The sequence below is a fragment of the Micropterus salmoides genome, unplaced genomic scaffold (assembly GCF_014851395.1).
Source record: "Micropterus salmoides isolate LMB-PRFRI ecotype aquatic unplaced genomic scaffold, ASM1485139v1 Ms_hic_scaffold_21, whole genome shotgun sequence".
NCBI classification, from domain to species: Eukaryota; Metazoa; Chordata; class Actinopteri; order Centrarchiformes; family Centrarchidae; genus Micropterus; species Micropterus salmoides.
Genome location: NW_024041262.1, coordinates 7,288,797 through 7,301,251, shown reverse-complemented (window position 1 = coordinate 7,301,251; position 12,455 = coordinate 7,288,797). Strand labels below are relative to the sequence as shown.

Below are 12,455 nucleotides of genomic sequence, written 5' to 3'. Positions count from 1 at the left end.
GTCAGTGTGATTTTGAATCCAGCTTAATTGTTCTACACAGACAACACTTGTTGGTACGTTCAGTGTGTTGTTGGGTTCGGTCTTTTCGTAGGTTTTGTTAACAGTAAGAAAAATAAAGACTATCACAAGCCTTATCCTTTAATTTAACACAAAACTGTTTCATTAGATAGTTTCTAAAAGCTACATGCAGTTTAAAGAACTTGTGTCAGATCTTAGCTATATCTTCTGTTTTGGCTAATCACTTTCGTTACATCAGGTTATCTAGCACATGTTCATTAAGATATGAGATTTAAGGATTATCACAATTTTGTGTAGAGGTATCTACTAAGTCTGCAAAATAATATAACTGTCACCTTATTAAAATACTTTTTGCTGGCAGTTACAGAAACAGCGGAACTTGACAAATGACAAATAGAAATGACCATAAAGATACACTACCCAACCATTTGAAATATTCTCTACCAAGCATATTCTTTCACCTAATTCCATCAATGGGTGAAAAGGATTAATTTAAAATTTTCAATACGAAGCAGCAAAATCTTATTATTTTGACACATTGTTACAATTTCAGTGGGAATGCTCATTTTTGCATTTAATTTTCACAGAAAAAATATAAAAAAAATACAACTGTACAATATAAAATATAAATCATCAATCATAATAAATAAATATATGATATATTTTTGGATGGGTTCTGCATCAAACAAACATGTTCCCTTATATCTGAAAAATATGATTTGTAGCCTGGGGCATTTCCGTAGCACCACTACTTCTTCATTTATAATTGTATGTTGTGACACATTTTACCTTTATCTCATGGGATTTGGATATTGCACTTGGCCAGATTGCAACCCCATTTTTCAAAACACAAATACTGTCTTCCATCTTTTAATATTTATGAACAACCCTAACTAAGGGTTTTCGCCTCCCACTGTAGAAACTAATAGGTGAGTGGTTAAAATGCTGACTGTGTCAGTGCTAATGTTGAAACTATAAAAATAGAACAGGTCAAGTATGTGCTGTGGTTTATGATAAGAGTTTATTAGTCTCCAAGCCAAAAAAATCCTGATCACATCATTAGCGTTATTTTCTTGACTTGACAAAGCTCCTCTGGAGCCACAGAAGACATTACCCACAGGCTGAGTTGTACTAGCTAATTGACATGAAAAATTGTTGTTGTGCCCCTTATTAATCAACACAGTCATACACATGTAGAATTATAAAAAGAGACATGTAAGAGCTGAGAATTCACTCTGACACCTCTAATGATCAAATGCGTTTACCCCATACAATTTCAGTAAAATATTAAACTTCTTTTTTACTTAACGTTTGTGTTTGAATTAAATAGAACACAGAATTGCACTATGGCCTCCTTTTAAGTATACAAAAGGAATGGGTGCATTTTATAGTAAGAGCTCGCTGCTTTGCTGTATGGAATGATCTGGGTCTTTGCGTATTACTATTCCTGAGTACCACTGGAGCATCTGCAATCACACTGTCAGGTTGCAACCCACAGGGACAGAAAGGGTGTAGATGATTTGAAATCAGAAAGCTTTTGTTGAAAATGGAACTGGGGGTTGAACTATGAGAGGCAATTTATAGGTGCATCTACCTGTAGCATTCATGTGCAAAGGTGTCAGACACGATTGCACGGTTTGCTGATTAATTTGACATTTTTTAAAGATATTTTTGGGGCCTTTATTTTGATAGGATATTGGATAGCAATGAAATGAGGGAGAGAGATAGGGGGCGACACGCAGCAAAAGTTTCAGCCTTGTACATGGGTGCGCGCCAACTGATTAATTTTTTTATTTGAAATTATAAAGCAGTAGTACTTTGTATTGCTTCAAGTCTGAAAAAAAGACTTTGGGGTCAGAAAATAAATCTCCCTTATCCTGACAAGATCTCTTAATTTTACAGGGCGACACAAATCCGTCGATCCTCCGATGTCCCTTGGATCATCTGCTTTCGTCGTCGTCATATCCTCGACATGTAAAAAGCGTTTGCCCTGCTCCATTTTCTGTAGAGATCTTGTCTTTCAGCATTAGCATAAAAACAGCTCTTATGCTCCAGAGCAGATGCATACTCTGTGGGAGGCTAGTGGACAGTCTGTGTCTGTGTGTATGCGGTGAAAATACAGAATGGGCTGTAATCCCTTCGGAGGGGTGAGAGAGCACACCTGTTCAGCACAGTGTTGAACTATAACCTGCAAGAGACACACACACACATACAAAGGTAACTCAGGTTTGTTAATGTTAATCATTTCTATTTACAACAATTACAAGTGCAGATTGTGCACGCCTAATATGTGCACACCCACACACTTAGGGATGCATTCTGTGAGTACTTGTGTTTTGCAGGTACTCATATTTTATTTGAGTGTTTCTATTACTTACACATAACAATTTTGTAAAATATGATACATTTATGTGGATTAAAGGAATAGTTTGACATTTTGTAAAACATGCTAATTTGCTTTCTTGCCGAGAGTTGGATGAGAAGATTGAAACTCGACTTATATCAATGGTCGACTAATGTGCAATACTCTGGTTCATTCTGTCCCAATACTGCAATTTTTTAGGATTTTAATAGAGATTTCATCTGTCAACATAATCATTATTATCATTACTATTGTTTATTCACTACACTTCAGCCACATGCTGTAAAGTAAGTCTATCCACCGAAAACATCAAACTACAAAAGATTTACTCCTCAAAATCACTCCAAGCAGGGTGGGGAGAAACTTGGGTGTCAGGGTTGATGACCAGTTGTCCTTTTCAGACCATGCTGCTGCTGTCTCTCGGTCGTGCTCTATACAACATAAAAAAAATCAGGTCGTACCTCACTTAGTATGCCACCCAGCTACCTTGGGTGTATTTGCTGCAGCTACAGTGGGACAGCTTCTTGGCCAGGCGCCTGTTTGTCACTTTTTTCCTCAATGGGACCTACAAATGGTGCTTGACGGCCTTATAGGTCTGCCTTTTAGGCAGAGAGGTATTTATTAGTCCTTTCGGAAATTCGTTTTGTGCCATACAGCAATCGTCAGACTAACAAGCAGACTATACCAACAAAAACATCACCAGAGTGCTCTACATATTATAACAAGGTGCAACATCCTCACACCCAGAGGTTTAGTTATTTTTGTTTCATAGTTTGTTCAGCAATGCAATACTGGTAGGCACGAATGATCTGCGAGCCCAGTTGGATTGGAGGGATGGCACTCTGTACAAGGCCTGTGCGAAATGACTAAAACCTGCCACACTGCCATTGTCATCACTCTGTTTAAAATGGTCCCACACAGCTGAGGGCTTCATTTGTTTTTTTCCTTTGATGTGAAGTGGAGCGTTACATTCATTGCTGTGAGCGGAGGTCAGTCGTGCGGGGGAAAAAATCCCTCAATATTTGAATCTCAACATTGAAAATTGAATGTGGACCCAACAATCAAATATTCGAATGTTCGGCTCCAGTAATATCATATCCCAATAATGATACGTATCCCAATATAGAAATTGTTTTGTAAATTCAATGAAATATCATGAGTTACTGTTGGAAATTCTCTTCATCATAAAGGTGGGGTATGTGATTCAGGCGAAATCCAATACCATGACAAATTCCGCGAGATAGAGCGAACAACAACACAGCGAGTAATAACTTGTACTCGCTAAATAGGGGATGGCATCTCTAATAATAAGCTTCTAGATCGGGCTGACCAGAAAGTTATATCGCTTAAGACGGTGCTCCTTTCAGCTCTGGTATCTGCCAAGAGAGCAACGGACTGGTGCCCCCTGTCTGTGCACTCCACTTTTATGTCTGTCAGTGACGGTGACACTGCATCCAAATTTGGCCTAAGGTTATCATCTCTTCATTCACCTGAGGGCTTCCCCTAGTATTTACCTGGATGTAATTCCAGTTTATATGTGTATGTGTGGAGCCTTCTAACCGCAAGCCCAGACGGTCATAGTGGTTGTTGTTGAGTTTAAAAGGGAAACGAGCAATGGCTGCACTGTGGTTTAATAGGGGGAGGATGCCTATTGGGCGTCAAGGACAAAGATTTTTTTGTCAGGCACTTACAGCTCTCACCACATACATGTGCATTCAAGGCTACTGCAGCACACTGTATCAGCACACACTGAGGTCTCCCATAGTGTGAATCCATTAGCAGCAGAGCCTCCGGGTGAAGGCTGGTGAGCATTTGGATGATAAAGAGATGGAGACGCTGTGCCCAGTGCTTTCCATTACTCATTCTCTCTTATTCTGTCTCCCATGTTTTTCTTTTGCTCTTTAACTTCTCTTTTCACTCCCCATACCATCTGTAACCATGGCCACAGCCAGTGCTGCTTTCCCCTATTTACCTCCATCTTTTCTGCTGTCTTTTTCTGCCTTTTTATTTCAGCAGTCCAGGGTATTTTAATATATTATCTTGAAAGACCTGTACATTTTCAGTAATTCTGATAAATGGGGATTGTCATTGTAAAAGTAAGGTGAAAACCAAAATAATAAATAATTATTATTAATTTGCATTTGGCTATTTAAGCACCTTTCAGACATGTACCTTGTTGTGTAAATGCAATGACAATTTAACATGAAGGTTTTATGTATGAATAAGCCACACCAATGATTTTTTTAACTGAATACTGTCAGATTGACATAACACCATAGATTGTGTAAAAGAAGAAGACGTAGTCACTGTGACATCACCCTCTGGTTTCTGGACTGCCATTTTGAAGCCTTGAGTTTGCTTCCTGTGTGTCCTGTAGTACGGCCTACCCGCAGATAGACCTACGCAAAAAACACAATGACGGCGGTAAGAGTGAACGAAACGTTACGAGCCATAAAACCAAAGCAATGAGCTGAAAGTGCTTTAAAGCTCCATGGAGCTGAGGGGAACGGAAGAGACAGGTATTCATTGTCATTAGGAGAAACTTAACTTTATAAAATAGGCAGCTGATTTCTGATTTCTAATAAATGATGAAATTAATGAGAAGATGGATTAGTGGATTCACTGTGAGAAGCAGGTGAGCTTTGTGAGTCGCACGAGCATTGTGGCTCTTATGTAACAGTCCTGCCCAGGGGTGTTTCCAGGCTGTCGAAACACTGGGGGCTTAGCCCAGAAAATCTTTCATGTTTTCACCTGTTCTCCTGCCCCCCCGCCGCCGCCTACCCAAAGGAAGTATATAAATCATTGAGCTACATTTTAATTAATAAAAATCATAGGCTATATAAATACATTTCTTATGATTTTTATAATTACTACTGACTATGATTAACACTGATAATATTATTAAGGGGGGGGGGGGGGGGGGGTCCTCCCTCTGAAAAATGTGTGCTTTTAACATTTCATTTCCTGCATTCAGCTGTTTTTTTCTGCGCCAATTTATTGAGGAAATGTCTTTATTTATGTAAATGCGCTCAGGCATATAGTGTAGCAAATACATTGACTAGACACTGACTGACAACATTTATGTTTCAATGTTTTGATGAGGCTACAATTTTGCTAGAGATAATTCAGTAGTCGCTGAGAAGCCCTGGAGCTCGCTGTCTCTCTAAATGCAGGCAGGCTGAGTAACGGTGGGGATGTCACTTACGTGAACTGTAGTGTCTATAGAGCATCACACTGCTAACATGTCAAGGGTACAGGGCTTTCATACACACCGCAAACAAACTGAGAGACATCAGTGTGTAAACAGACTCAAGCACAGTCCAGGCGCACATACTATGCGCACACACACACCCAACTCATAAGCCTTTATCATTACTGTTATGATACAAGTAATAAAACATAATGTCCTGCATGATTATACAATCAGTCATTTCATTCAGGTTCCTTATTGGTCAGGGACACGTTGAATGTGATTTTGTGCTTGACTGGTTGTCATGCCAACCGGTTCATGATTGCATCTAATGATTTTTTGTTTGTTTGTTTTTACCATCAGTGCAGCAACCCTTTAATGCCATCATCCTCAACGTTTTTAATTGGACTGGATTTTTGATTGTCTGTTATTGCGGCACCCATAATTGTTGATTCAAATTAAGTTACAAAAAAAAATCTAAAATATAGAAAGCACTAGTGACTAAAGGCTGACACGAGTGGATTTTCACTCAGCCCACCCAGATGTGTCCAGTGTATCCAGATGTGGTTATGCTGCAATTTATGTGATTTTTGGACCTGATGATAAGTCTGACACCAACACCTTCATCCGGATAATCTTTTAAAAAAATTGATTTTTCTGGCCATTTCCCATGTTACGTTATTCATTCTGTATACATTGCAAGCGTGTAAATGTAGTCGCAAGGTTTCAGGAGCCTGATGCCATTAAACCCATTGAATCCTTTACAACCTCATATCAGAGCTTTACAGCTGCTGCTTTGGCACCACGCGCCATGGTAGCTAGAGACACTGCTCAGTTGCAGATTTGTACTCTCTAACATGCCAAACACACAAACGTAAATATACACAGAGAAGCACAGTGGCATGCACACACTCAGACAGTTTCTATTGGTATTTAGCAGCACGTTCAGGCACCGAGACCACAGAGAAAAATCATAAAATCATTAAATCACTGAAAGCCTTCTCACAGCAAGGAGGCTTTGTTGTTCAAAAGATTGCCGCAGTAAAGTAGAAATCAATTTGATGTACAGCAGTGTCAACTGGCACATGGCCAGCTAATTGTTTTGGAGGGGTGAAGAAATTTGTTTGGGTTTTTTTAGATCTACCACGTGTTGTTCTTGCAATAAAAGGTAGACACAACTCAGGTCATGAAGATATACTGTAAACTCCTCTGTATGTTGTTTAATAAAAAAAACATTTTTGTTTTATTTATACTGAATGCTCTCTGAAAAAATAATAAATAATGGTTTATAGGACAGATGTTAAAACAATACTGATATTGAATGAGGGTTCTAGGAACATGATTTTAAGTGTTTCAGTTTATTATTAACACAGCTATTTTTACTGGATTTATTCTATACCTGAAACCAAACCTACGTCCTTGGAGACCAGAGGAAAAAACAAGTGTCTAGCTAAACAGTAGAGAAACAGCTAGAGCTGTGGTTAGTCTGAAGTGCCACTCAAACACACTTCACACACACAGAGTCATAACATTAGCTAGCCAGAAATAGCAACTGTACTGTTGGCTGCACTGGTCATTTCTGTCAAAACACAGACTGCTTAAGGACTTTCAGCGGTAAGATTTGCGCAGATCAAGCAAGGCAAATAGGTCCCTTTGGTCACATTAAGGACGATCCAGCTAAAAGTAAAAAGTCAAAACCTTCAATAAATATTATAATGTTAGAAATCAAATCCAGACACATTGGTCATCTGCATATGTACCACAGTAAATTAGACATACTAAACACTACTACAAAATAAGGGACTGGCTTTCAAAAAAATAGATTTCTGGTTCTGCAATCATTTTCCAGCACAGCCTCTCTAGTAACAGCAACATTGATGAGTCTCAGTGCCAGTTCGCCTAATCGAGCTGCAGGGACACCATTAAACTTTTGGGTGAACAAAAAAACCCCACTGATTGGCAGGAGAGAGTGGCAATGCTTTGCCCTTCAAGGTCCTTTTCTTTGCCGAGCAGAGAATTAACTATGCAAAAACACTCTCTGCCTGTTTATCGCACTCAATCAAATAATGTTTGTCCTTCTCTCTCCCTCCTCTCTCTGCTTCTCTGCCTCTCTTTCCTCTCTGCTCACACAACCTAACAAGCATATTTGTTGATTTTCTCCATCCACCCCGCTACATCCCACCAGCCCTCACACTAACTCTTACTTTCCGCTTCTTCCTCTGTTTATTTGCCATGCTTTCTCCCTTCTGTCAAGGCTGCATCTCTCTAAATCCAAGTTTCACCCTCTTCTCCAATGCTAACAGTGGCGTTTCTTATTCATTTTTTTGGCATATTACCTAAAAAACGTTCCCCGTGCAGCCACAGCTTATCAGACAGGAGTGAGAAGACAGCTTGAAGAGGTCAATGTGTGTCCCGTGAATATGTAAAAGACAAGGAGCAGGAGATTAAGATGTGAACGACTTGTGGTAATTGGATGCTAACTGGTTATTCAGCCTTTCAGGGGATTTGATATAAACTTTAATGGCTCCATCTGTAGTTGGCTTGTTGCAGAATATGAAGGACCTGGAAAGATTCCACACACGCTCACACCAATGCTCTTGAATGTGCTGTTGCCCTAAATGCGTGAGTCACACTCACACAGTGACATTCACATAGACGCATACCAATTACCAGATAGAATCAGATGTAAAAAAAAAACACACCACTCATATTTGCTTGTGTAGGAAACCCCAAAATTGTGCAAACATGTTTATTGTGATGTAATTAGCCTTTAGGATATAATATCATATTACTGTTTTTGTCAAGTGAGTCTGGTGGCTTGAACATTGCAATAGAGCGTCTGTTTCTGGTTAAACAAAAATGATCTTGAAAAGAAAAATGTTCTATCTCTGTAGGGATCATTTACATGATGTTGTTCACTTTAGTGGACGTACTTTGACGGTGCACAGTTGCCCCCAAGATTTACGTTGCAGCACTGTTTTGCTACTGCCGAGAACCACCAATCTTTTGGCTTTATTTGCTGCGACCAGTACGTATTTCTGCCCACGTAATTGTTGTATGTGGATTGACAACGCAATTGCATTTACACTTGTGTTCAATGTGGTCAGATAACAAGCCATCGTCAATACGTCTTGGGTGCATTTACTGTATACCTGCACTTTTATGTGTTCAAGCTCTATCCAATTGCAATCCGATCAGCCAAAACACATTTTAATGGCAGGTGTAAAGGGGGCTACATAGACACAAAAACATGGGAAAATAGTGTCCAGGTTGAAAAATAAAGAAGTTACCCTTTAGGAAAAAGGTTAATATTGTAATAATGTAGTTAAAAAGTTATAGCCTGAGTGTTTCATACTGAAAATGTTTTGATCTGAGAGAGTTTATGCAGCTAAGGGGTGGCGATGGTGCAGTGGATTAGACACATGCCTTTAGTGTGAGAGACCCTGGTTCAATTCCCCACTCTGATACATCTACCAATGTGTCCCTGAGCAAGACACTTAACCCCTAGTTGCTCCAGAGGCGTGCGACCTCTGACATATATAGCTATTGTAAGTTGCTTTGGATAAAAGCATCGGCTAAATGAATAAATGTATTCTAATGTAAATGTAGCTTCCCTTAAGTACAGTTGAGTATTGCTGTAAATTTATGCAATGTATGATAATACAGTGGAAGCCCTGATTTACCTATACAGGAGATAATGTGTACTTGAGTGTTGCTTGAAGTAGAAAAAACATTACATGAAATATGTGATATTAATAACTAGGAATCTATTCTGTAGAGGTATACAACAACAGGACTTTGGACATAAATGCATTGAAGTCAACATGTGGACTGAAACAGAGATACACACACAGAAATGTTGTATACGTTGAGTACTTTATTGGAAGTCTATAATAAGCTGTGGTACTGTGGGACCCGTTCAAAAGCAAATGCAAATTCACAAACACACACATTCCAGTAACTCGGACAGAATTTATACACACACTAGCATGTGCGCTTTTACACGAAAGCACACTGATGCACACACTAACATCACAACCTGATGCTGTCCAAAACACACACACACACACACACACACACACACACACACACACACACACACACTCTCTTAGAGTGCAGCAGGCTAATAAATGTCAGTCTGTCCTGCCTCCTCTGCTCTCTCCCCACTCTGAAGGATGAAAAGATTTCTTCCTCTCCGCCTTTTCATCTTCCTCTTCTTGTTCCTCATCAGAGGCAGAGTGCACCCAGCCGTCTCACTTAGACTCCTGAGACTTTTGTTCCTTTTCACTCTTAAAGTTACAGTTATTAATCCATTTGAGTGAAAACTTATGAAGTTCTGAGGTTCATTCACACCAAGCGTGTTTTTGTAGAAGTGACTGGGCTCATTCTAACGTGTAAAATATCATGAGCCCGTGACAACACATCACTTTTGCAAGTGGAGATGTTCATGCACCAACTTTCTCTTTGGGTCTTGTGTAAATTCTGTTGTTGTGCAAGGAAATAAAATTGTGTTGCAATTTTGTAATGGTAGTGTCTAAGAATCTGTATTTACTGTTGATAAGTCAAATCTGGCTGGTACCTGATCCAGCCCCTGCCACAGTTACACTGTCTTAATGAGAGCTCAACTGTCCGGGGAGGGGAGCGGGTGTGTCCCTCTCAGTTTCAATCTCCGACCTACCTCTTTCAATTTTTTTAATTGGCAATTGCTATAAAAAAAAAAAAAAAAAAGAAAACACTGGTGATATACAACAAGCTCCCAGGAACAGTGCTGGGCTGTGATGCCATTGTGGTATAGTGGCCACTTTTGGCATTGCAGGATCATGTGACGCATGAGTTTTTGTCATACACAATAACGACTAAAGGAGCAAGTGTACAACATTGAAAAAAGCATTTCTGAGCATCACAAACCCCCTAAAATGACCCTTTGTGTTATCAGAATTTGATCAAGTTTGTCAAATAAAATCTGTCTAGAGGAATCCTATCAGTATTTCATGTAATTCATTTATGTGTGGAGCCAACGAGTAAGCTCTCACTGAATCGACCAGAGGAGGACTCCAGTGCTCATTCTGTGTGGGCCCAAAAATGTGGCAGAAAGCACCTTAGATTAGTACATCCCACCTACTGTAATCCGACAACCTCTGTCTGTACAGTGCATACATTACGTGCTATGGGCATCAAATGATGGGATGCTACAAAGCTCAGTCTCCAACCTCTCCAAAATCATGTGCAGACAATGATTCTTACAGCAGTGCTCCTAGGGAGTTATATCCGACTTCGCTTAAATGTAAATATCATAGGACACTTGTCAGGATAACCTAAACATGGGTGTGCTTTTGCATGTTCAGCGTGTTTGAACAATTGACCAATGCTGCTGTTTTTCTGATCAGAAAAGAGATTAGAAGTCTCCTTCAAATAATTGAATAGTAATATCCCTGACCGCCTCATACAGTATTATGCTACCTTAACTCAATGAAGCAAATACAAAAATGCAAATTCTCCATCTATGTGTGATTGTGTGATTGTCAGAGTGATTCTGTGATGAGTCATGTGTAACCAGACTCCTCCTCATCTTGTTTGCCTCAGTGCAGTGAGTTAAGAGCTGCTGTCTCTTCTGGACAGAAAGATTTGATTTCCCAGTAGCTGGTGCAAGTAAAATTAGGAATACACTGTAAGACATTTCAAGTAATTTGAACTTAAAATGCAAGTTCACCTGCTGCTTTGAAAATGCAAGTTAACTGAACTGGCCTTTGTTTCAACTCACAAATTCAAAAGTTCATATAACTACAGCGTTAGTTGTGTCAATGTTGTTTTTTGATGAACTTTTTTAAGTTGTTTCAACTTCATACTTTGAGTTAAAACAATGAATTTTTACTTTGTCAATGCAAGAAAACTTAATTAGTCTTCCAGACTTCCATATTTGCATTATTCTAGCTCACAGTTTAAAGTTAAAACAACTGAACTACATTTATACTACTTTTCATTTCAAGTTAAGAGGATTTAAATACCACATTTGTTTCAATTTACATGTATATTGCTGTTGTCAGTAGTGCTGGGCAATATGGACCAAAAAGTTATATCCCGGTACTGTTAGGCAGAATTCTTGTATAAAATATATATGTATTTTCTGCTAAGTGGACTGGGTGGGGGGTGTCTGTTTTAGCGGCCAAGTTTTTACTATTTATAGTAATTTAGCTTGTATCTTATTTCACCATTTTAATTAGACTTGATTTTCCAAGTGTCACTCACTAATTAATTCTGCCTCCTTAAGTTCTCTTCACACTCACACACCAAACATTGCCCGGCTTCTTTCCGTCTCTCCCTGTATGTCTGATCCGGCTTTCTCCATCAGTAGTAGGCTACATTGTATAAAGTCACCGACTTTATTCCACCTGCAACGGCGCCGCCTGTTAAGGAGACGTGTTGACGACATAGCCTATCAAAACAAAACCAACGTGGTAGCTAACGAATGACATCTGACTGGTGTGTTCACTGTTGCTTGTCTAACCTGGTCCGTTCTTGTAAAATATCCACCGTGTTACTACGTGCTACTTCACTGTGTTTCTCTGATAAATGCGACAATGTGTCGCCTAACCTGGGCAGCCCGCCAAAGTAAAGTGAATGTGTGGGAAACACTGAACCGTTGTTTTTTTTCTTTTTACGAGCCTTCAGCACTGTGTCTCTCCCCATGTTGTTGACAGTATCTGCAAGTACAATTACACCACTATCTGTATTTGTATCTGTTTAACGAATTTAATTATCTCTCTGTATCTGTACTTTGAATAGGTGGGGTTTAACCTGGACGTAGGCAGGACTAACTGAAAGTTATGTAAGCCTGAAATTGGTATGGGTTAATCAGAAGTTGCTATATTTATTAGAAAACTATTT

The 12,455-nt window shown here is 39.3% G+C and overlaps 1 protein-coding gene across 2 annotated transcripts in view; it reads left to right on the top strand.

Annotated features, from left to right (window-relative positions):
• LOC119915986 (ras-related protein Rab-26-like) overlaps positions 1-12,455 on the top strand; it is a 98,237-nt gene that overhangs the window by 63,195 nt on the left and 22,587 nt on the right. Inside the window, exon 6 of one of the 2 annotated variants that reach the window (XM_038735806.1) lies at positions 1,921-2,388. The exons of the other annotated variant lie outside the window; for it this stretch is intronic. Coding sequence (XP_038591734.1) covers positions 1,921-2,169 — 249 coding nt within the window. The 3' untranslated portion in view covers positions 2,170-2,388. Of the gene's footprint in view, positions 1-1,920; positions 2,389-12,455 lie in introns of those variants that run through there. 2 annotated transcript variants of the gene reach the window in all.